The sequence below is a fragment of the Dermacentor variabilis genome, chromosome 2, assembly GCF_050947875.1.
Source record: "Dermacentor variabilis isolate Ectoservices chromosome 2, ASM5094787v1, whole genome shotgun sequence".
Lineage (NCBI taxonomy): Eukaryota > Metazoa > Arthropoda > Arachnida > Ixodida > Ixodidae > Dermacentor > Dermacentor variabilis.
The window spans coordinates 31,076,477-31,102,408 of NC_134569.1; the positions used below are offsets into that span (position 1 = coordinate 31,076,477).

The 25,932-nt window shown below is 42.6% G+C and overlaps 1 protein-coding gene across 11 annotated transcripts in view; it reads left to right on the forward strand.

The window, feature by feature from the left end:
• Nucleotides 1–18,535, forward strand: part of LOC142571609 (sodium-driven chloride bicarbonate exchanger-like) — a 255,889-nt gene extending 237,354 nt beyond the window's left edge. For 10 of the 11 annotated variants that reach the window (XM_075680117.1, XM_075680116.1, XM_075680118.1 and 7 more), the window contains one exon: nt 14,323–18,535. In XM_075680117.1, the coding sequence (XP_075536232.1) occupies nt 14,323–14,521 (199 nt within the window). In that variant the 3' untranslated portion in view covers nt 14,522–18,535. Of the gene's footprint in view, nt 1–10,443; nt 10,641–14,322 lie in introns of those variants that run through there. The other variant, XM_075680120.1, reaches the window with a different exon arrangement.
• The last annotated feature ends 7,397 nt before the right edge of the window (nt 18,536–25,932 follow it).

The window sequence follows — 25,932 nt, forward strand, 5'->3', positions numbered from 1 at the left end:
ACACTTACGAGCATGTGTTTAGCCTCTTCATTCCTTTTCCAATTCACTATATGAGTTGTTGCCTTTTGCTTTGCTTTATTTTTGTTGAATCCTGGGGAACCATGTTCTGGATTCGAATGGTCACTCTACAAGGAAGGAAGATGCAGGCTAATCCAGTTAGCAGTTTAAATATATATATATATATATATCTTGGGTATTCCCCGAGAGAGGGAGATAGAGAGAGAGAGAGAGAGAGAGAGAGAGAGAGAGAGAGAGAGAGAGAGAGAGAGAGAGAGAGAGAGACTGCAGGGCAAGTGCTGTTTGTCAACCAGAAATTTATTCAGAAAAAGATTCACAACATAAGTACACACAACCAAACTTGGAACAAAGAAAATCCCTGTAAGATCATGAGAACACAAAAAGATAGATAACTCATAAACCATCAGTGAATGCTATTTCATCTTTTGACAGCATTATCAATGCTTGAATTCCATGCAAGCCTTTCTGAATAAATTGTCAGTTGGCAGACAGTGCTTGTCCTGCATTGTTTCTGCTGTTCTTCTTTGTGTGCTGGTCATAATGAATAATGTCTGGCTTGCCAACTTTTCCATACCCTTGGGTTCATTGTAATATAGTATATATCAGATTAAACTAATAAATTCAAACCTATTTTTTGCAAGCAGAGACTCTTGAGCCATGGGGTGCATTGACACAGCCAAAGCTTTTCTGTATCATTCAGTATGTATCATAAGCATATAGTGTTAAGAATCACCACATCCTTACAAAAAATCTAAAACTGGAGTGTCCAAATCATGATATTTTCTAAATGAAATGCGTGCATTAGAAAAATATGGGCTTCGTATAGTGAACTGAGCACAAAATGAGAAGAAAGGTGCAAGAAGATTTCATTATTTTTTTATGCAGATATAGTGAAACCTCGTTAAACCGTAGTTGGCCGGAGCTCGGAAGAAGTATGTACTAAACGGTAGCGCTGCTTGACCAAAATAGCATGAGATCGCCCGTTTCCCGGTCAAAAATGGAACTCAGAGTGCGATGAAAGGGCAAAAACATGCAGTATTTATTCACTTCACACAACAAAAGTCTTATTTTCGCTTGATGCTGTGGCGGCCTAGGAGCGACGACAGTGGCCTCAAACTTACTGAAGCTGTGAGCCTGCTTTTCAACGAGCCTCCTCTCCTCTGCAAGCACTCGCATGGCTGATTCCTTGTTGACATTGCATATTCTCCATGCATGGACGTGGTAGTGCTGTAGAAGTCGTGGGGTGCCTTTTTTATTGCAGTGTGCTGTTCCCGTTGCGACGATTGCATTCATGAGGCTGACGTAATGCACAGCTTCTGCTGCTGTTGGGCCTGAATCGCCCATGCTGTTGCTTTCCGTGTTGTCCTCATCACTGTCATTAGGTGACACTTTGGCAAAAACCGAGGCAACAAAGCTGAAAAGTCTTACCATGTAGCTGACATCTTTTCGCGGTCGCAGCACTGCCGCCAAGCAACTTCTTTGCATTCCAAGTGCCACACACCATAGTCAATGGTAGATTCCTGTCGTAAGCCAGCATCAACTTCTTCGTGCCATGTTCGATAGTACAAACGATGTCCAATTTTTCTTCTATGCCGAGCACCCGGTGCTTTTTATCTAAGCTTGGGCATGACGTGAGTCCTAGCTTGCATGACGCCATAGTGCTCTCTGGCACGGCGCCGAAATGATGTTAATGTGGCTTCACGTGCAAATGCACAGGGTGCTTGGAGGCTTGTTGTTCTCCCGGGCCGCCCGATGGGGACTATGCGCCGCCATGATTCCTCAACGAAAAGTGGAAACACTACGTGTTAACAATACGTACGCAATAAGCTGGTACGGTTTATGCGAATACAAAACGCATTATGTGCTATGGCCATGGAGTCGGGGATTTGACTTTACTACTTTTAATATGAAACTACTGTTTAAGCAGGTATGCTTTAACGAGGTTTTACTGTATCATTATTTAGTTCCATAGCTTGCAAGCTGGAAGATCCACTGCATTTTCAGGTTGCCTTACAATGAACACTTTAATTGGCCGATCAATCATAATCATTGACCCTTTCCAGGGCAGGCGGACAGGCTCCAATACTTGTATTGGCCTCATATAGTCAGCAATAATTGAATATTTGATGAAGTTGAATTTTGAGTTTCTTAATCAAATACCTCAATTTAAAACGGAACTATTCAATTCATATATGAAACTGTGAGTATTTACGCACCCCCTTAAAGCTCCCCTACCTACAAGGCCTATATTTATACCATTTTTCACAAGTGCTTTTTTAATGGCCATTAAACTCGAGGACAATTGAAAGTCATTACAAGAGCACTCTAGACGTAAGGCCTTGCTGTCAACTATGTTCAGGACTTCACAATGCAGCTAAAGGCTCTTATCAGCTTTGGCCAGCAGCCACTTAGTCTCGCATTCGGTGAACACATGAACAAGATGTGTAAAACGAAAATGGCATTGCTGCAAATTACATAACATCTCCTTTAAAACCATTGTAGTGATGCAAAGCACCAAAAAGAGAAGACTATAGATTGACGGGGAACCACGGAACTGAACTTTATTCTGATGGCAATCGCTTATATACAACTGATATAATTGACAGCGCCCCCTATACACAAAACATTCCCCCTCATAGAAAAAAGAAAATAAGAAAGGAAAGAAAATAAGAAAGGAAAGAAAAATCAATCCACTTTCGCGCACTCACTTCACAGCACGTTACATGAACGACATTCTTGCAATCAGGTAAGCTCGTAGTCTTGATATTGCGTTGGCATTCTTCTCGTTCGTTCCGGCCTGGTGCGTGCTGGTGCTGCGGTTGTGGCCAACTGTGACTGTGAGATTTCCTGCTGATTGGGAACCTCTAGTATAGACTCCGTTACTGTGGGATGTGCACCATCACAATGGGTAGCACTTCCCTGGATGTCTTCTGATGGCACCATTTCAGATTGATTCTCGACAGTAGTAGGGGTATTTTGCTTCGCAATCTTCCCTGTGTGAAGATTCAGGTCGCAGGAAAACCCTGAGGCTGCACTGCGTCACGCTGTAACCGCATCAGCTAGTGCTTGTGCCTGTCCTGTCCCTACTTTACCAATTACTGTTAATTTTGATGCGTTCCATTTCGTGCCGTTTGCCAGCAAAAACAAATTCATGCCCACTCGTCTCTCCACCTGGATCAGCAAAGAAAACTTGTGTTTCGTCTTTGCTCCGCCTTGATTTATCTTTACGAAATCTCCTGGCTCAATGGTAGACGCCCTGGCACCTCGTTTTTCATCGGTGTACTTTCTTGTTCGCTGTTGCTGCTCCTTGACGCGCTGTTTTAACTTTTCCATGGCGACACATGGCTCCTCGAAAAATTCCCTTTCTGGGAGGCCAACAACATCCAATCTTGTTCTGTCTCTTCTTCCATGCATTAGGTAAGCTGGTGACACTCCTGTAGTTGCATGTGGGGCAGCCCTGTAAACACCCAGGTAGTCCCAGATTGCCTCCTTCAGTGGTCTTCGTTCTAATGCCGCAACCTGAATATATTCCTTGAGAACACAGTTGAACCGCTCAATCTGACCATGGCATTGCGGGTAATACAATGTTGTAATTCAGTGCCGGATTCCTAGAACTCGTAAAAACTGCTCAAAACATGTCGACATAAACTGACGCCCATTGTCAGTCACAATGCTTTTCGGGTGCCCTTCTCTCACAAAACGTTCCAAAAGCACTTTCAATACTGCCTGTGTAGTGATTGTGGACACAAATGCCACCTTGGGCCACTTGCTGTGGTAATGAATAATAGTGATTGCAAACCTGCACTCCGGAGGGGCTTGCTCCATCGGCCCAATGATGTCTATTCCAAGCTTTACCCATGGCTTCTCGGGCAACTGTACTGGCTCCAACGGGGTCATTATGGTTTCTGCAGATTTATCTGATGCTTTGCAGATAGCACAATTCCTAACCAGAGATTCAACATCACTGTCCATTCCGGGCCACCAGTACTGTTCCCTCAACCGTTCTTTGGTCCTTACAATGCCTGGATGCGATTCCTGTGCCATCATGACCAGCCTGGAAGTGAGTGTCGCTGGGGTAATGACCCGTTGAGCGCGAAACAGTAGCCCATCTATAACCGACGGTTCTTCTTGTATACGAAAAAACAACCTTAATTCTCCAGCTAAACAGCCCTTTTCCGGCCATCTGGACATAACATGCTGTGCCACCACATTTAGCAATGAATTCTCAGCTGTTGCTGCTTGCAACTCACTCTTAGTGATCATGCTGGAGACCACAGCAACTACTTCCTCTACAGGTTAGTCCTCTGCAAAGGTCAAAGGTAACCTAGAAAGTGCATCCGCAATGACATTGGTGTTCCCCTTTGTGTACTGCATAGTGAAGTTGCATCTCAAAAGTCTAGCACACCAGCGTTCAATACGCAGTGGGCCTCTCCCAACCCCATTTGTGGACAGCAGTGTCACCAAAGCCTGATGATCAGTTCGTTAGACAAACTTGTGGCCCCACAGATAAATGTGCCAATTTTCGCATGCCCATAAACATGCCAGCGCCTCTCCTTCCCCGGTAGAGTACTTGCATTCTGTTGGAGTTAGTGTCCTTGAAACAAATGCCACTGTACGTACTTCTCCGTCGACTACCTGCTGTAGCACAGCTCCCAGTCCATATGCCGAGGCGTCTGTGGTCACTTGTACAGGCAAAGACTTGTTGAACATAGCCACCACCCCGCATGACAACAGCATCTCCTTGATCCTGCAAGAACTCTCCTCGATGCTCTGGTCCCACACGAACTTCTGTCCTTCACAAAGAAGCCGTCACATCACCTCTGCATAATTGGGAATAAAATGGGAGTAAGAGCCTACAAGCCCAAGGAAATACCGCAGCGAGACTACATCGGCAGGCGTTTGTGCTTTAATCACAGCATCCACCTTTGACTTGAGTGGGGCAAGACCACTTGCACTCACGCGATGACCCAAAAAGGAGAGTTCCTTGACAGTGAACAAGCATTTCTGATTTAGCTGCAGTCCCGCCTCAGCAATCCAATGCAATACCTCGCGAAGGTTAAAGTTGTGCTCATTCTTAGTCTTTCCAAAGACTATGATGTCGTCGATATAAAACAACGCGCCCTTGCAACCTTTCAAGCTTTCTCGCATCATTCGCTGAAACACGGCTGGTGCTGATACGAGGCCAAAACACACTCTGCGGAACCTAAATAAGCCTTCGTGCATAATAAACGTTGTTATTTCGTGACTCTCTTCAGCTAATTGCACTTGATGGTAGGCTGCAGCAAGATCCAGTTTCGAGAACCATGCTGCTCCGCTCAGCGCATGCAACAGTTCCTCCGTGTGCGGCAAAGGGAATCCATCAATGACTACTGCTTTGTTCGGCTCGCGCAAATCAATGCATAGACGAATAGTTCGATCCTTCTTCTGCACATACACTATAGGAGACACCCATTCCGCAGCACTGACCTTTTCTATAATGCCTGCATCCAATAATCTTGGCAGTTCAATCGCTACTTTCTCTCACAGCGTCAGGGGCAAACGTAGAACCTTCGCTGCTACTGGTTTTACATCTACGCGCCGCGTCACAGAATGTACAAAGCATTTCGCTAATCCCAACTTATCAGCGAAAAGAAAGGAAAACTCGCATAATTCAGGAGGAAGCGACTGGGGGCTGACTGTAACTTGTAGGCACTTCAGTGCAGAACCGATGATGTGCAACTGTAGCTGGTGCACCGCATCCAGTCCTAATAATGCCATGCCTTGGGGAAGAACATAAAAGCGAAGTCAAGCCGAGTTGTTCCCGCGTACAACTCTGGCTGTGAACCATCCCAAAACTGGAATTTTCTTCTGAGAAAAATCCCGCAGCATCGCTGTAGCCGCAGTCAAAGGGAACCTGTTGGCAAACTTGGCTTGATAAACGTAGTCTGGCAAAATAGACACCGACGACCCAGTATCCACCAGCAACTGAAGTGGCTCGTCCTCAATAACGACATCAACGACCAAAGTCTTTCGTTCCACTTGTCTGACCACCAGCACAGTGGGCACGTCCTCCTCGCTAGCGCCGTCGTTTCGGACCGTCCGCACGTCCCTCTCCGCCAACCTGCCGCAGACCGCTCGGAAATGTCCCATCCTGTGGCACTGGGAGCAACGTTTCCCCTGTGCTTTGCATTCCTGTGAATTAGCTAGGTGCCTTGTAGAGTCACACCGGTAACACCTGCGCACCGATGTCATTGCTGAGTCGCTGTCTGGGCCTCTGCCTTGAGATACGGGCTGCACTATGTCCGTTTGTGGTGACCCTTGGTCATAGACCACAGCACCCTCCACTGCCTGCTCTTACGTCTGCAGCATTTCTATTGCCTCTGCGAGCGTAAGTTGTGACCCCTTCATGAGCAATTTCCGTCGCAACTCAGTGCTCCGTACTCCGTCAACGTAGAGCCGCTTCCAAGAAATGCCCAAAGTCGCACGCTTTGCTAACTGTCGGAGGGCACTGACATACTCTTGTATCGGCTCATTTGCCAGTTGCTGACGTAACGTGAATTGATGTCGCTCGACCAGTACGTTGACGGTGCTTGAGAACTGACACTCCAATAGGCCCAACGCCTGCGTGTGACTATCCCCTTCACTTGCCTCCGTCTTGTCTTTTCCTGCTGGTTTGCTTGCCTCCGGCCCGGCTTTTGTCGTGTCTGACGTTCATGCTGGCTCTGGGCCCAATGTGCGAAAAACACGGCGTCCCTAGACCCCAAGACATTGCAGCACAAGGCCTTTTTCCGTAGTGGCAGTTGCGCGTCCATCCCCGTCGCTTCAAGGAAATTTGTGAAATCATCACGCCACTGCTCCCATGGAATTGTCGCATCTCCAGGAGTCTCCAGAAAAGGCGGCAATGGCGGTAGTCCGTACGCTGCCATCTCGTAGGTGACGCCTCTTGGAACAGCAGGAAGCCAGGTAAAAGAAAGCAGTTCATCGCTAGCTCGCTAGCTTTGTCGACTGCACCAGACTGTAGTGAAAAAGCCGAATGTGAACCACGGGGAACCACAGAACTGAACTTTATTTTGATGGCAATCGCTTATATACAGCTGCTAATATAATTGACAGCGCCCCCTATACACAGCAACCATGAACATTTATAAAACAAAACAAAGGCACACCACAAGTATCACAGGGTCAAGCATGGGGTTGAGTTAAGGACACTCCACATCGCCACTGGCTATGCTTCTTTAATTACTGAAAAGCTTGTAATATTGTATAATAAAGCTGCCCATATGCACAGCCCCTCTAGAAAAGCCACATTAATTAATATTAAACATTAATACACACCTTTGTTTGTTTCGTAGTGTAACCAAGGCTGTGTTTCAGACAGTGCGTGTACTGCCATGGAAGGAGATGGAACACGCCTGCCTTTTCAAAGCAGTGAATGGAGCACACAGTATTTAAGTGATAATTTAGTTTCAGTTGCTATCGAAAGTGTATAGAGTTTATAAGTGTATATGCTGATAGCACTGTATGAGCGCTTGACCAGTAGCACTCTTTTCACCGTCTGCTGATAACCAACGGCAATATCACTGATGGCATGAACGCGAGCTGCAAAATTCAGCCACCCACTTTTGGGTTGCATTTATCTTAAGAAGTACGCGAGTTATGGTTTTTGCATCGGAAGTGCCTTGATCTCAAGGTGTGGGAACTCCCTCACAGTGCAGCACTTGCAAACTCCTTGTGTCGTTATCAGCATTGGCAAGTGCCCATGCCCATAGACTGTGCCATGCACAAAAATTGCAACTCATTTCCTCCTTGAGCATGTCCTCCATTCGCAGAATCACACCCATACTGATCAAGTGCCATTGGTTACCAGCAGTACACTGTCACAGCTAGTGACAGATCTGAGTTCTGTATTTGTGATGTGGGCATTACTGAGCTCGTTCATGTTTTCTTTCCTTTCACTTTGCTTTAGATTGTTGCTACAGAGTCCGTTACTTTCCTAGCCTAATGAAGCGCATAGAGGGAGCATGTTGCACAGCAATGACACTTGAGTGCTACTGATTGCAAATTTAACCCTTATTGTAACTGTAATACAGCAAAAGTGAACAACATGCTCATATTATTATATACAAATATTGCGGCTCTGCAACTATGCTCTTGAACAGTACGTACTCCTCTCAATTTTCTCTGTGTCCATAATTGATTTTAGTGTTTAATTGATTTTCAACAACAGGGAAATTGTTTCTGATCGGAAGGCACATAGGTGACAACTTGGATGTATGAATTCAAGCATTGCTTCAAAACAGCTAGAAGAACAGTTTTGGTAGAGTTAGTAACATTTTTCAACTAAGAAAACTGAAATGAAAGCAAACAAATGCATGCAAATTAGTGAGTGAGTTAATTTCAAACAGTGTTTCTGTAAACTAATACTTGACAAAACAATAAACGAAGGAATTGGGAAGGTGACATAAGTGAATGAAACAAAAAGAAATATTTGCCAGCAATTTTTTTTTAATCTCCTGAAGTATTTCATATTAGGGTTTACATTTTTGGCCAAGATAATTTTTTTTAATTATGCAGATATTTTCATGCACACAACCTAAGCAAGCTAAGGAAGCAAACTGCCATATATGAACACACATTAATCGATATTTATTACCTCTGAACAAAATTTTCACGCTAGAACTAAATGCCTTATTTTGAATACTAATGAAGTAGACCTTTTCTTCTTGATGCTTATGTGTTACATAATCAGTAACAGCATTTCAATGCAGACAATACAGTGGCAGTAATTAGGACCTGTGTTTATTGTAGGTGATCTTGTGGTTTGTGCTCTCATTGCGCTGGGTACTCGTTTGCATATATGGGATGTTTCAGTAATTGTACTGTCTGCAGTTGTTAAAAGTAAATGAGTCAAGACAAAATTATCTCTTATGTTGCACAAAATTCATGTCAGTGATATGAAAAAGAAATTGTCTGATAATAATCACTAATATTGTTACTTTATTCATGGTGGCTTGCATGGTATGGCTTAACTTCAGCATTCATTCATTGTTATTTTTCTGTGCACATCTTTAAAAACATGCCTGTAATCATAGCACTTGGTTTTTGTAGTGCTTTATTAATTAGATTTACTATATAATGCATGTTTTCAAGAGATTATACAGAATGTCATAGAGCATGTTTCTGTTTCCTGTAGTGAGAAGGGCAGAAAGTAGTGGTTTATTGGTTTGATTATGAGGATAATGTGTTCTCGGATGTTGTCTTGCATCCATTGACTTAAGGCGCCTGCTTCATTTAATCTGCCTAGCAGTGAAACTGGTTGGCATGATGGTTTGGAAACTTTTTTGCATTCATCGCCTTCAGTCTCGCATATTATTTTTCGTGTGTGTGTGTGGGGATGCTGGATGCAGTATTGGCTCCTTGTTTAACAGTGGCCTGGGTTGCCTGGTGTTCTCACGGTTGCTTCTAAAGAAGAAGCACTAGTGGCTTGCATCAAGCTATGTTTTACAACTTTTGATTCATGCTTGAACCTTGTTTCCCACAAAATGGTGCCCTTGCAGCACTTCTCACGTGGCCAACCAGTGGGGAACAGTGAGGTGGTCAGCACTGGCACCTTTACTGCAATATGAGAGGCACAGTCATGGTGGCTCTTTGATTGCTGGACCCAGGGATTCTTTATTCGAGGAAAGCTCACAATTGCCCAATGGTTGTTCATAGCCACAGAAAGAGACCATAATACGCTGCCTTATATTTCTCAGTAGAAGAAAAAGCCAAACTTTTAAATAAATGCCTGTATTCCTGATCCAGTTTTAGTGCCCTTGCATTGCCATCAACAAGTATAGCCTTGATGACAGAAAAAAAAAACAAAAACAAAAGAGAAAAAAAATTGGGCTGCTGAGCACGAGGTCGCGGGATCGAATCCCGGCCACGGCGGCCGCATTTCGATGGGGGCGAAATGCGAAAACACCCGTGTGCTTAGATTTAGGTGCACGTTAAAGAACCCCAGGTGGTCAAAATTTCCGGAGTCCTCCACTACGGCGTGCCTCATAATCAGAAAGTGGTTTTGGCACGTAAAACCCCAAATATTATTATTATTATTATTATTAGAAAAAAGAGAAAGGAGATGAGCAATAATTAATTTCTTGCGGTCATGTGTTGGGCCCCTCCCTACAAACAGATATCCATTCCAGTCGGGTAGCAACCGACATCTGACATGTTCACTGGTTTTTAGTGTTGGTAGCGCCAGCTTTCAGGAACTTTTTCTCCTAACAGGAGCTTTATTTTTTTTTCTTCCTTTGTGCTTCAAGGAATTTTTGTACAATTTATTGTGTGAAGCACTGGCAGGATGGCGATGTTTTTTTGCATGTGCATTTCATGGATGCAATTCATGCAAGTTCAGTGAATAAGGAAATAATTTTAGTGCCGTGGATGAAAATACCTTGCCTTCAGATGGTCGGCAAACGTCCTCGGATGAGAGCACTTTAGAAGATAGCAACAATGAGGACCCTGCAGACTTGCAGAGCAAATCCTGGCCTCCACCCAGGAGAGTGCTTCGAGCACTACCATACAGTGCTCAAGTACCATTGAGAGCCTCAGCAATAAATACGTTTTTGGAAATAAATCACCTAACATGCATTTGTTTACCTGAGCACTTTTTCTCTGTGGTTTCTAAATGCACGAAATGGCTCCCGACTGGAATGACCACAAGTTGGGTAAATGCACATGACCTCAAAGGGTTAATGAAAGATGTGGATAGAGCGAGAGGAATAGAGAAGATACGAACTGTAAATATTATTTGAGCTTTATATTATTTCTCCACTAAGAGCAGAAAGGAATGCAGGTGAAGGCATAGGGAATAAAGCAAGATGTGGAAAGAAGGGCACATTAGACATCAACAAGCAGAAGCTTTAACTATTTAAGGTTAATTGTACTTGATATATGATATTGCAGGCCGACGGCATTGCAGGAGCTGCCACAATGCACATTAGGTGTCCTAGAACGTACTTTCAATGAAATCTTGATATATTGTCTTAGTGGTGCAGTTTGTTGGCATGCTTCTCAGTGACGCCTTCTAAAAGTGCAATGAAAGGAAGCCCCAGAAATGGTCTCGCCACCTAAATGCCTTTGACAGTTGCCAAAAACGATTCCCTTAATGGAACTGCATGTGTAGCTGAAAGGAATGAAAGCCAGTGCTGACCAGTGCTCTTTATTGATTTGCATGCAGAATAGTTGGAGAGTTCTTATAGTTGATGCACTATTGACAAGAAATGTGGTTGCGGCATAATTGTCCCACCTCAGTGCAGAAACTGTGTCTTCAACACATCCATGGAACTTCGCCACTAGGCTGCAAACACATTTTTATGGAACCAAGGCACAAGCTGTAGCAGAGGGCATTTTTTGGAGTACTGACCATACTGAACCGGCCAGGCTGATTATGCTACAGGTCACCTCGGTCTTGTTGCATTTTGGCTTGCATTTGTGCTTTTGTTTGTTTGTGCGTGTTTAGTGTCTCACCTGTAGCATTCCTTCTCTCTCTTCTTTTTTTCTTTCTTTTGTCCTCTCTTTCACCTCTCCCGTTCTTTGTCACTTATATTTTTTTTCGTACCCGACTTGCACTGCTTTCACCACTGCCCATTGAAACTGTAGACAGGTACGTAGGTCTCCTAACGACTGCATAGGCGTGTCTGCATGGCTCTGCTGCCTTTGCCATGCTCACTAACAACAGCAGCATTGACAGCGCAGAATTGCTTCATGGCCTGCATGACCACAGTGTGCTCAGGAATTGCTAAAGCATGGGAGAGGCTAGGCTGCGATGCTTCAATGATGCTTTCACTGCTGTCTTCTTGACCAGCAAAAAAGTAACTGCGTTGCACCAAAATTTTGTCAAGAGCTTGAATCGTTTAATGCATCTTGTTTATGTGTGAATACATTTTGCATGCAGAACACTAGGCCATAGTGGTTTTTATTGCAGCACTTTGAGGTCTGTACACACATTATGGTTAATTTATGTATGTGTAATACACAAAACATAAATGGTGTAAGAGGCACACTGTTTGCATTTGGAGCAAAATGAAGTGCACTAAGAAAGAAAATCTTGCCAGTCTGTTAAAAAAAAAAAGTAGAATTAATCAAACTTCTGGAACAAAAAGATTATTAATTGGGGCAAGCTTTTGAGCTTACTTTCGGTGTGAGTAGCAGAAATTGATGTACTGGATACTAGAGGCAAAGCCTTTGCTAATGCTGCTCAGTGTAAATGAAGAGCTAGAGAGAAGGAATGTGCTCCTGACTATAGGCATATGAGTAAAGAAAAGAAATGTACAGCTGAAAGTATGAGAAGTGCTGAAGGATTTAATTTCCCAGCATACTTATACTATGTAGCTGCTCTTTTTTGTGTGTCTGTGTTTTCGTGCAAATTTATTATGTCAATGCATTGCTATCTAGCATTGTGCCTCAGCACGCCACTAAAAGGAAAACATAGTGTAGTACTGGTTCAGCTCATGAATTTACATTGAGAAGCTACCCAAACATCACATCTCATGACAGTGTTCTGCTTTTTGATAATGCGCTTGTCAATATGTAGAATTTAGCAAATGTGAGCTCTCCTTTCCATAAACGCTATAACACATCTTAATTTATGCTGCAAGCTTTTGCTGTTTGATTCTCGCTATATTGTGTCCACAGCTTATTTGGTACAGATCTTACCAACCATGTTAATTCTTGGCTATTCCTTGTGCCTAACACTTGCAAAATGTACAATCACCTGTGTAAGCACATCATGCTTTCCCGTACTCGAACTCATACTAACCTCTTCAGGTGCATCAAGTAGTTGCCTGATTTGCCTAATCTCAGTCTTTATCAGTGTTCTTGATGAGCTGCTTAAAATGCACAGTCCACGAAATGCTCCTTCAAGCATGTTGTCACAGCTGCACATGCTACCAGAGCAGCTCCCACATGCTTCTGTTAAAAGTTGTGTTCTCTTAGCGAGGGCAAGAGGGCACTACACATATAGGCATAGTTTGTCGTTTGCAAAATTGTTTGTTGGTATGCATTACTTAAGTGACAACCTTCACAAATACTTTCTTAGTAAATTAAGGAAATTTGGAATAACCAAATTCTTAGTTAACAAAAGGTCAGCTTAATAGCATGCATACATATTGTCAGTCATTATTGTTTTATAACTGTTTACATTCTTTGCAAAACATAGAGTACATTTACCTTCGCCACTTTAACATGTAGCCAGGCAGTGTAGCAAAGTCTAAATATGTGTCTCGTGAAGACGCAATAATTTCACTTTGCAGGGAGTGTTTTGGACCTTTAATTTTTTACTGAATTTTACATGGGCTGAGCACTGTGGAGTACATTTGCTATTAACCTAAACCAGAAAACTGAAGATAAGAATAAAGAAATAATGCAGTAGGATTGATAAAAGTATAGAGTGAACAGTGACTGAAATATTTGAGTGCTTCAATTGCTAGTAAACATCTGTTTAATCATGAACACTGTAATGCATGAATGCTTAATGTTTCAAGTATTCATCAGTTTGTTAGTCAGGCTTTTTTTGTTGTTTTTCTTTTTCTTTTTAAGAATCCCCCCCCCTACTTTATGTTTATGTTAGGTCCATTGTGTCTTATAGTTGTGTAATCCACAAAGAGTCAGTCTCCATGTCTTGCCAGCATTTTCTATGCTGCCTCACTGTAGCCAGAAAAATGAAAGAAAAACTTATTAAAGGGGCAGCATGATGTCAAGTTGCCAATGCTTCATGCATTTTTATCTGCCCTTTGACACTGAAAGATTCCTGTAAATTCTTGGCTCGTAATGTGTCGATGTATGCACATGAATGCTTGCTAGGTGTTCGTAAGTCAGAAACAAAATAAATGTAGCAAAGCTTATGGAGATTTGGCAACTCCGTGTATTTTGAGAATGCTGATTTTCGTTTAAACGCTTAATAAATGACCAGAGATTTATAATGTTTAGGAGTGACCATGAAATTTAATGAGACACCTGTGGGCTTTATTGTTGTACATCACAGGAGGCAGGTCACACAAGAAACATACCATACAAGCATACCGAATAGTTCAACAGTGCTTGTTGTTTACAATGGAAGCAGTTGCTTGCTGCACCTGGGCCCCTGTCACAGCTAACTGGTGTCACAACAGTGTCACTACCTGATAATACATACTACTTTGGTATCACTGCTAAAAGTGAGCTGCGTGCACTGATTCACTACCCACACCCCCTCTGCTCCTTTGTGGCCTCTCTCACCACAATCTCTTCTTGTGCTTCTTTTCCTACCCCCTCCTGTTTTTTTATCTTGTGGACGGGGCACAGAAAAAAGAAACGTGGAAGTAAGAAAGATGCGCTCAACGAAGAGGAACGCAAGCGTCTCTCTACCATGGCTGAAGAGGACGACGAGGAGGATTGTGGCATCACCATCCGCATAGACGCCCCAACACCAGTGCCCTCCAAGCACGGTTCGCCCCAAGAGGCCAAGAAGCCCTTTCCCAATGGCAGCGAGACGTCCGTTTGACGCCAGATGAGCCCTTAGGTTTATTTTATTTTTTTCCCTGGACGTTCATTCCCCCTAAGGCTCTCCCCCTTTTCAGGCGTTCCCCCAATGTGCCCCTTGCCCTCAACAGCACGACACAGGTGTCCCTTTCCAGGTGCCAAGGGTCTGGGGTACATTCGAGAAACGAAGGGCTTGCTGGGCATAGAGCGGTGCGCGAGAGGCAGGCCACACTGGCAGTCCTCTGTGTGGCAGCCATCGAGAGTGCAGCGCTTCTCGAGAACACTATTTCCGATGGCCTGCGTGCAGGGCTCTGTCCTGGTAGTGCAAAAGAGCTCAGAGAAACCAGTCCGCAGCATAACAGGCACATGAACCTGTGCAGCTCTCTAGTTGTGCTCTACATGGGTCTTGCAAATGCAACCCGAGATGAAGGTCTGTGGGAATTATTGCAGACTTTGCTGTCTGCAGGATTTTTGGAGTCTCCCCAGTGCTCTACCAGGTTCTGGAAACCTGCACTCCAAACTTTCCCTCAGGTGCCTATCTTGGTGGCAGCTGGTGAGGCCTGTAAAAACACAACAGGAGAAAGTGAAGCATAACTGCGAGTCGGCCTAGTAGGAACAGATTCATCTTAAAACTTTTTGTGCGCAAACAAACGGGCGAACAGGAGCAACACAAGGACGAGCGCTTTCTGACAACTGGGTCGCTTTCTAACAACCAGTTGTTAGAAAGCGCTCGTCCTTGTGTTGCTCCTATTCTTCATCCCTGCTTGTTTGCGCACAAAATGTTTTAAGGAGAAAGTGTTTTTTTTCCTTATTTTTTGTCAGTGTTGTTGCCATTGTCACAGGTGTATAAGATGTGATTTCAGAGGACCCGATAAGCCGAAAATTTTGAAATTGACAAAGGTCACAGCCGCTGTCGTGCTTTTGGAAATGTCGATCGATGGAGTCTGCTGGGCCACTTGGGACTACCTCATGAGCTGGCCTTCACTCGGAGGCATGTGGTTATTGTATTGTGAAGTGGCTTCCCTTTGCTGCATAATCTTACTGTGAGACAGCTGAAGTGACAAGCCTTGAGAGACACAATCCTGTCCAATGTGCTGGACCAGTTCTCAACAAGAGGATTTCTTTTTATAGTTGTTCTTGTTACACATTGCTATGGGCAAGAGGCTGTGCAGTTCTAGGGGTGGACAGTGCATTTGTTTGAATCTGCTTTAATGTCTATTAATCTGCTAGGAGAGAGTATAAGAGCTGGTGAAATGTTTAACAGCATGGTAGCCCTTGTGGCATCTTTTAAATTTTCTTGCTGTTCTCTCACGCAGGTTTTAGCAGTGTGTCGTGTTGAGCTTATAACTTGTTTTGGCCTGCATTGTCCCAGCCCATTAGATTTTATGGTTGCAGCACACAAGCGAGCGCTTGAAGGCTAGACTCTTTTCAAGTTGCATATTTATTTGCTAGTCTGTAACAGAGTCCTCTCTTTTCTTTTTCTGCATAAGAGTTGCTCAGTTTTATATGCGTATCTGAGACAGGGAAATGTTGACTGTTGTGTTCAGAATCCCCGTGAATGTTCTTACCTTGCTTCTGATAAGCTTTTAAGAGCACAAGTCTATAGAGTATGCAGCATACAACTGCTTCTTCTCAATTATACACTGCGCACTTTTGTATGATTGATAAGGAGCAGCTATGTTTCCATGCTCAGTTATCACTGACTTTATTTTAATCTGTGGGAACACTTTAGAACTATGTTCTCTACTAATCTGCAAAGAACACACTTGAGACAAAGAATGACATTTGTTACTAGATGCACAGAATATTTTTAGATACTGATGTTGAGTCAAGTCCTTTGTTAGGCTGTCTTGATTAAAGTAGCAAGCAGACAACTCACGTTTCCTACTTCTTAAAGTTTAGCTTATCCATTAGAGCAACTCAGGAAAGCAGTTTGTCGAAGATGTGCTAGTAGTTTAGGGCCAGTGTAGTTTAGCAAAGTGACGCTGCTTTAAAATTAAATTCAGCATGATTAAACATTTTGTTTTTGTACATACATTCACCTCCTCCTTGCATGGCTTGAATAGGCTGTCAATCACATTTTTCGAGGTAGGGTGTGATGCATATTGTTGTCCTAGTGCCATATTTCGTCCGGCGAGTTATGGTAGGGTTGAAAACAGATGTGCTCAACTGGTGATTTCTGTGTTGGCCCCATATTTCATGTTATTTTCTTCTGTGAACGAAAATCATGAGGCACGCATCGCATATGTAACAGTCATTGTGTACTGGAAGGTACAGTGCATTTTCTTTTGTGCGTGTGTGTGTGCAAGAAGTCATTTTACTGAAAAAGATCTGCACCTATATTTTATGACATCTTGCAGTCATGGGCCTTCATGTTTTGTTCACTGCTTACTTGGGGCTCGTTGGTGTGATGGGAAGCATTTATTAGTCTTTGCAGTGGCTGTGTGCACACCCTGAACTGTTTTAAATGATTGAAGAATGTCTAAGGGTACACGCAGTAGTGGCATTGAGAGAGAGAGAGTGTGTGCGTGTGTGTGTGTTTGCATGTGAAAATGTGCGCATGTGTGCGAGTTGTGTATGAATGCATAAATTGTTGTTCTCTAAATGTGTCTTCTTGCATACCTGCCTTATAGAAAAGTACAACAATAGAAAACGGCATAAAAAAGTAAAACTGCGAATGATATATTGATCAAAAACGAACACTTGATCATCGATGGGGCCTATAGCCAGCTCTGAAATTCAGCTTGTGCCGTCAGCTTCTGACATCTAGGTGATTTCCTTTCTTTATAGATTGAAGTGATGTCCTGTCTATGCGTGCGTGATCAGGTCATATTACACACTATTTCGAGAGTTGAAGGATTATGAGAATGAGTAGAGTTATTGATGTCTGTAGTCTTTGTTGCCAAAGCAAGAGACGAGTTCTGTAGCTTCAAGAATTAATGTACTTGGCTCTGTAGGGCATCCGTTTCCATTGCGTTGCGAAGTGATTGAATGAGCTTCCGTTTTACTTAAGCAACAACCACCCATATAGCATTTGTGACGGTGATTCTGTCATGAACAACTCTGCGCAGTGTGGAGCAGCTAGCTTTTAACACATTGTCCATAGTACCAATACAGTTATTTTTGTCTGCGTAGAGATCCGCTGTTTGTTCTCTAATGACAAGCAGATGCAAGAGAACAAAAGCAGAGCCAGCCAAATCTTCACGACTATGTTTTCGGGATTTCTCCGCGACCCGAAGAGTTTCTCCAGTTCTTGTGCCATCTCATGATTAGAGTGCAGTTTTCTTAGGGTGTGCAGTAGCTGCACCTTGTTTGCCGTAGCTGTATTGAATCGAGAAGTGACAAAGGAGCTGAGACGATAGTTTTACGTAGATGCCCTACACACACATACATACGCAAACATCATGTTGCATCGTACATACTCCACTCCTATGGGGGAGGGAAAAGAATGACGGGCTTCTGTATGAAAAACAGTTCAGAAATATGAAAAAAAAAGGGTAATGCTATGTCTCTATGTGTGATAAATAAAGTGTGTTAGAATTACTTGCTCATTATGGGCGGGCATTTCGGTCTCCTGTAGCTAGGGGGCAGTAGTCGTGTTGTTTGAGCCTTGGGATGTAGTCATCAGAGGATATAGCACTCACTTGCAGAGCAGCGTAAGCAAGTTGACTCTTTAATCTACAATAAAATCTCGGTCGGTTTAGTTTGTTTTCATTGTTGGGAAGCCCAGGACACAGTTGAGAGCAATGGCCCGAAATGTTGTACATTCTCTCCTTACAGGCTGCATCTATGCACCACTGGGCTGTGCATACCTTCCTTTGTTTGTCTCTTTTACTTTGTTTGTCGAGCAGGATGGGGGTTGCTAGATGCAATAAAAGAAGAAAGTTGTAATCATTGTACGAAGGGTGGGTGGGTGCATAAGAAAAAAGATAAATTTGCTACTGTTGCAATGTACACTATTCAATGAAGAAAAAAAATTTTTTTCAATGTGGCAAGAAAAATATGAAAATAAAGATGCTGCTTTTATAAAATATGATTCCTGTTTCATTGTGTGGCTGTTCATTCGATTTAGTTTTTTTTGGCAGTAAGAATTTAGAAAACAGCCTAGTCATCTTATTCTATTGCACATTTGCATTAATGCTAAATTTTTGACTAGATGGACCTACTGCAATGACCTTCATGTCTATATGCAAAATGTTAGCTAGGTTGCATCAACGGCCAAGTTTTTTTCCGCCTGCTACAGAGTCTCTGCCAAATTTTTATCATGTGTTGGTGCAGTGGACTATTTATGCTACAGGGAAGCTGTTTCTTTATTGCCGTTTTCTACCATTTTAGTATTTGTGAACAGCTCATAAATTCCTTCCTTTGTCCCTGTCCAGATAGACAGACATTCTATGCTGATCATGCCCACTACAGCCCTCCCGATACTCAAGTCCCACCCGTTCATTTTTTTCTTGTTCTCAGCGGACATTTATGCTACATAGAAACTAGTTTCTTGTCGTTAGTTTCTGCTGATTGATAATTAATTAAGCATTAGTAAATCTCCTGGCCTGTTAAAGTGCAGACGAACCTGCCACACTGGCTTGCCATAGCTTCCCTGCCGTCGACATAGCTCTGCAACATTTGCTTCACTTGCAGTGAGGAATTTAATTTGCAAGGTTTCTGTGTGTTTAGAAGACTTCTCCATAGATGGCACAACAGGTACGCAATGTTAATTTTTGTATGAGTCATTTCTGGTGAGGCAGGGAACACACTGGGGGGGGGGGGGGGGTAGCGAGTATACACAAACACAAAGCGAGTATACACAAACACAAAGCGAGTATACTCTGGAATGGTAGGGACCGTGCAAGGGCGGGTGCCTGAGTTATCTCTGGAGTTGCAATTAAAGGGTTAAGAAGAGTAAAATTGCAGCCACTTATATCTCGTATAAATCTTGAATGGGAGCTGTAGAAGTCGGGGGTCGTGACCTCTGAGTCTGGCATCACATAGAGGTTTGCTCTCTAGCCTACGCCGCCCGTACGTCTCGTAACGAGTAGCTGGCCTACACTATAGGGGCGTCACATGGAGGCTAAGCGGACCCATGCTGTCATCTAAGTTTTCTTGATGAGGGTTGTTTCTTTCGTGAAGAGTAAAAGGTTGAGAGGATGCGAAATGGAACAGGGGGTTTATAAATGAAAAGGCAGACTTATTTACATAGAACAAGAGGCACTCATACTAGACTAGCTACAGGTCTGAACAGACTACATCTTTCTGGGGAGCAAACATTAGAGCACACTTGGCCAGAAAAAGAAGGGGATGCTTCAAAACAGGGGTGTCACGCTTGATTCATTGTGCGTCTTGGCTCCTGGTATGGGCCAGTAGCAACCGTAACGAAGTGGCATATAACGCACTTTCACAGGAGTTCCTTGGTCTCAGCGTCAGTTGGCAACCAAGTGCCATCCATCAATCCCGTAGCCATCAAAGGTGAGACACCTTGGTGTTGCTACTGTTCTGTCCGAGGCGACATGTGAGCCTCGCGAAGCAATTCGTCACAGTATGGCAAGAGAGGTTGGGAGGTTGCTTCTCCTGCTGGCTGATCATAACCGAGTTTACCACTGTTGTCGAAAAGAAAAGAGTACAATCATTGCTTTCTACTAGTGCTAACATATGGGGCAGAAACTTTCATATTAACAAAGAAGCTCAAGAACAAGTTGAGGACAGCACAAAGAGCAATGGAATGAAAAATGTTAAGCGCAGCGTTAAGAGGTGGCAAGAGAGCGGTGTGGATCAGAGAGCAAACAGGGATAGCCAATATTCTAGCTGACATTAAGAGAAAAAAATGGAGCTGGGCAGGCCATATGTAGAGTAGATAACTGGTGGACTATTAGAGTTACAGAATGGGTGCCAAAGGGAAAGGAGCCGCAGTCGAGGGCAGCCTAAGCTTGGCGTAAGTTGGAATCGGCTAGCGCAAGACCGAGGTAATTGGAGATCACTGGGAGGGAGGAGCCTTCGTCCTGCAGTGGACATATAAATAGAATGATGATGATGATCGTACCTCATAGTGGAGGTGATATTTAAAACCCTGCGTAAATTGTCGGCATATGCAAGATGTAAAAGCAGCCATTGTCAATTAGATATTGTGTCAGAAAAGGTATACGTGTGGATCAATGGCATGTCCCTTTTGATCCTTATTAATAACAGCAAAGAGGTAGCTGGGCGACTGCAGTTTCAATACTCCATAACCCTGACTCAATCACCCATTCGGTTAAAAGTGGGTGGAACTGGCCTGAAGCAGAAGTAATGTGAAGTCGCATAACAAATTTGCGTGTTCTGGCCAATTTAAGAATTAGGCATTTAAATTATCCCACGCGTCATGGAGAAAATTGGGAAGTAGACACAGTATGATTAAACTCCGGAAAAGAGCGCTTGTCTTAGACTCTTCCGTCCCTCCTCAATCACTATGACCTTAACAATTTTGACTTATTTGATTGTTCATATCAGGATATCCGCAAGTTATACACAGTGATGTATAGCTCTGATATTTCTACTACTTAACACTGGTTATACTACAAACTTTGTCTCGTTTATCAAATCCATAACCGTATCAAATTGTTTCATCTGGTTGTATGTAACTATTTGTAACAAATTGATTTCTATATTGTTTTTTCCTGTACATTCAGTGTAATTATTCTAGACATTTGCAATTTGATAGCATTTCAGATATTAATTTTTCCAGGAAACTGTTTTGTATTTATTTTTTGACGACTGTAAAAACTGCCATCTGTATTACCTTAGCATTTCCTTTACTTAGTGTGTGCCCTATACTACTACGCTGTCTGTTAAGTTTCAATTTTTGATTTATTTTACGGTAGTGCTGTTACCGCTCCGAAATTTTTCCATGGGGCTGTGGCCTAGTCAAGCTGTTCTGAAAAACAGCTTTTTGTCACAGTTCTTCTTTCTGTATCATTGACAGAATGAAAAATTTTTGATTTATTTTACGGTAGTGCTGTTACCGCTCCGAAATTTTTCCATGGGGCTGTGGCCTAGTCAAGCTGTTCTGAAAAACAGCTTTTTGTCACAGTCCTTCTTTCTGTATCATTGACAGAATGAAAATAAAACATTGATTGACTGATTGATTGATTGAAGTCACTATGAAAGAATGAATGAAGGGAGTTAAACTGCTTTAACTGGGAAAGACTCGACCTGCCACGCTCGCTTTGGCTATGGCAGTGGCTATGGCATTCTTCTGAGCATGAGATTGCAGCTACAACCGATATCTGGCACCAGCGACCATATTCCAATGCAGATGTAACACAAGAAAACTCGTTTCTCAAACTTCAGGTCTGTGTTGAACAGCCACAGGTGGTCAAGATTAATTCGGAGTCTTCTACCAACTGGATGTCTAGTATAGCCCTTGTGTTGCTCTGGAATGTTAAACCTCTTCAATCAAATCAAATTTAATCAACAATGTATAGAAGAACTGCAGTGCAAATGCAATTGAGGGTCACCATTAATGGTTGCAAATGTAATTGTTGACTGGAAGTTTAACTTGCATCACTGATCCTTCCCACTAGCTTTGTGCTTGCAGTAAAACAAAGCACATGAAATGACATAGAAAGATAGGCACAAGCATGTCGACAACAGCACAGACTTGTAGTGAGGTTATGTATTTGTTTAGACATGTGGCCTGATATGGTCATAACAGCAGTCGTATAAAAGAAGCAGGCAAAAAATAGCGTAAAAGAGAATAAAAATGTGAATACTATTGCACTCTAGCGCAAAATTGTCAGTATGTTGTACATCATTACCACGACACACAAAACATACCAACAAAAGTGCTCCAGAATTGTGAGGAAATGCAGCATATGTGATGGTCAGCTGGAAGAAAACATGTTTATACACGGTAGGGGTTGTAACAGCACACCCAAGACAAGGACAACAGAAGGAATAAAACGACGACACAGCACTGTGTCATCGTTTACACACTGCTCGCCCATGGAGTGCCGCAGCTTTCATCATCTGCATTATTTGCGACAGTTATGCACGCAACAGAACATTTTTAGATTGAGAGAGTGAAATTCAGCTGCTATCTTAGTTTCTTTTCCTCATTACAAAGGCACTAGTGCAATCTCAGGAGTCAAAACCTAACTGCAAAGTTGGGCAGAGAGGAGCCCCAGGGCAAAAATAATCAAGAGAAGATAACATTGAAGTGGTTCTGTTTACCTTCAATGTAGTGTGTATGCTAACCTAAGATTGTGGAACGTTTGCAGTGTGAATGTTTCTTTTTACAGCCCCAGAAAGATTGTGCCTCAGCAGTACAGTCAAACTTCATTATAATGAAGTCACGTCTAGCACAAAATTATTTTTGTCATATCCAATATTTATTACGTGTGATATCAACCATTTTCTTCACTTTTTCATTATACTCATCTGTAGTATAGTATCGAGGTTCGACTTCTACAACAACATAAAATAGTGGCACTGCAAGACATGATTTTTAGAAATGGAATTGCAACTGGTAATTATTGCTTCTTGTGCATAAGGTATAAAGTCTGTTCATTGCAGATTTCATGCTGGTGAAGGGAAGTGCTGGGCACGGTTTGAATGATTTATTCATGCTATTGTTGTGATTGCTTCTGAGAGTGAGAGGCCATAGTTGCAGAATGATGAGTCTGCAGTGCCCTGCTGTGTGCAACAAAAGTGCTGTGCAAACAAATATGAGACCATCCAACTTGCAGAGAAATGAGCAGAACTGGAAACGAACGCGTCTACATCGTGCCGATGCAGCAGCATGGGCACAAGAACAGGCTCATGCAGCCGAGTGCAAGCAGCAACTGTGTACCGAAGATCCGGCAGACTATCAAGTTGTCGTTTAATGAACTGTCAGGATTAACCAAGTGATAAGCATCAGGCTTCGCTGGTTAACCACCTGTATCGAGTGCTTGGGTGATTTTTTTTCATATTCCTCTACAATGTCTTCCTTGAAAATTTTCATCTAATTTTAAGATTTGAAAAGTTCATGAATTAATTAAGACTAATTATGTAATGAACCTATGTGGCATTTGCATAATTTTATATCTTGGTGCATGGTAGTTGGGACACCCTGTATATTTACATATATTGTGTCTGGGCTTTGTGTCCGCAGTGGAAATTAGAAAAAAAAAATGTTGAAGTGAAAAAATACAGATAAGGTAGCCACCACTGGTGCTTTAATGTGCTTGTCCTCCTGTTGTCAGGATTTGCAGAAATAAAGCGAAAACGTTAACAGAGTCCGTTGCAACAATGATGCAGTAAGCCTTTAGCCGCAATAGATAAGTGAAAAGATGGAGGTAACTCAAGAGACCTCAAATGATGTGGGTAACAGAATGATCTGGTAATGACACTTTAAAGGGAAGGGGCATAACCCCCCCCCCCCCCCCCCCGCCCCCCGTAGTTCGCACCTATGATGCCAACGAGAGTTCCATAACACACAGCCTAGTGACTGGTGGAAACTTTTCAGTAGCATAGGCTACGACTCTCCATCTGCAAAAAAATCGCAGCTCATTTTGATGCACATGTGTGTGGGTACCTGAGTGGGTACTGATGTGCTTGAATGTAAGAGCGCATGTGCTCTTTGCAAAACATCCGTGGCCATGACAAGAGCTCTTTTTATTTATTTATTTTATTTTGTGATACTGTCAATCCCATCAGAGATTTTTACAGGAGTGGGTTAGAAGGCTCTGTAGACATTGTGGTACAGGCATTTACATAAGTATACAAAAAGGTACCTTGAAAATGTTAAGGACAATAGACCTATGTTAACAGCAATGAGTATGGCAAAAAAATGATGCACAATTTTCAATCATTTAAATTACATATGATGTTCTGCAAAAAGAAATAAAAGAAGGACAAGCGTATGAGATATACAATTCAGATCTACAATTTCACATCACAGATTTCCAAAATACCTGGTAAGTAAAACAATGATATACACAGTAGTGATAACATCACTTACTTGTTACTGACAGCACAGTTTGGCTAGCAGGTTCAACAAATTTGTCAACAGTGGGCTGTGCGACTATTGTCTGGGCTAAAGCATTCCAGTCACGAACAGCTCGTGGGAAGAACGAAAAACTAAATGTAGTGTTAGCGCAAGAATATTCTTGGAGTGTAAGGTGATGCTTACAACGGGTTTCTCTGGATGTGTTGTAGGATATGTAGGTGTCAGAATCCACTTGATGCAGTATGAGATTAAAAAAATTGGAGTCGGTACAGCATCGCAGGACTGCTTAGTATATGAAGGCCAGCCGATCTCGAACAGCATCTGAGTGGGTGAGTCGGTGCGCTTATATTTGGTATAGATAAAGCGCACAGCTTTGCGCTGGACAGCCTCAAGAGTAGCTGTTTTATTTTGGGCAAAGGGAAACCACGCCACGTTCGCATATTCTAAGATAGGATGCATGGTTGTCACATAGGCCAAGAGCCTGGCTTCCTTCGTAGAGTATCGCAGAGCCTGCTTTAAGAATATTAGCTTTCGCATTGCTTTGTTTGCCACGTGCTCTACATGAGCTGACCATCCTAAGTCTGATGATATGACGACGCCCAAGTAGTTGTACTGAGTGACAGTGTTAACGATGGTACTACTACAGCCGTATGTAAAAATAAGTTTGGATTTCTTTTTTGTTACTGACATTGAAACTATTTAATCAAAGTCGATGGCCATTTGCCAGTTTTCACACCATTCAGCTATCAAAGCAAAATCCTTGTTAAGACTAATTTGATCTTGTCAGTTTACTACTTCTCTATACAGGACGCAGTTGTCTGCAAATAACCTAATCTTGGAATCAACCTGACTAGTTATGTTGTTTGTGAATAAAAGGAACAGGATAGAGGCCAAAACGGAACCCTGATGTACATAAGAAAGTACTGCCACAAGTTCAGAAGTTTTGTTGGATGCATTGGGCTAAAGCAAACATTGATAAAGGTGCCCATCTGTTGTCATTCAATAATGGTGTGCCATGTTCATAACCTCCCTGCCAGAAGGTGTCTGCATACTTTAGCCACACACTCAAATTGCCATAGTGTCTACTGGCCATCGCTGTTTCCCTATAGCCACCTACACGACCTCTACAGATGGGCTCAATAACTGCTTTGATCTATACAGAATTATGCAATAAAACAACAAATGCTACCTAAGTATTTTCACTGTAGTAAATATATACCTTCAATTGCATCATTTCTTTAATAAAGTGAATAGTTTTATTTAAGCATTTGGCTATGTGCTTACACTGCCAATACTTGTCGATGGTTTCTACACATTTTTTCTTCATTGTGTTAGGCCAAAGTCGCATGCAGATTTCACTCTAACACATCACAAAGCAATAATTTGACTAGAAAAACTAGTGCATATGCATATGCATGAGCACCATTTTCCAATAGGCCACAAATACAGGAATGGAATGCTCGAGTAATTGC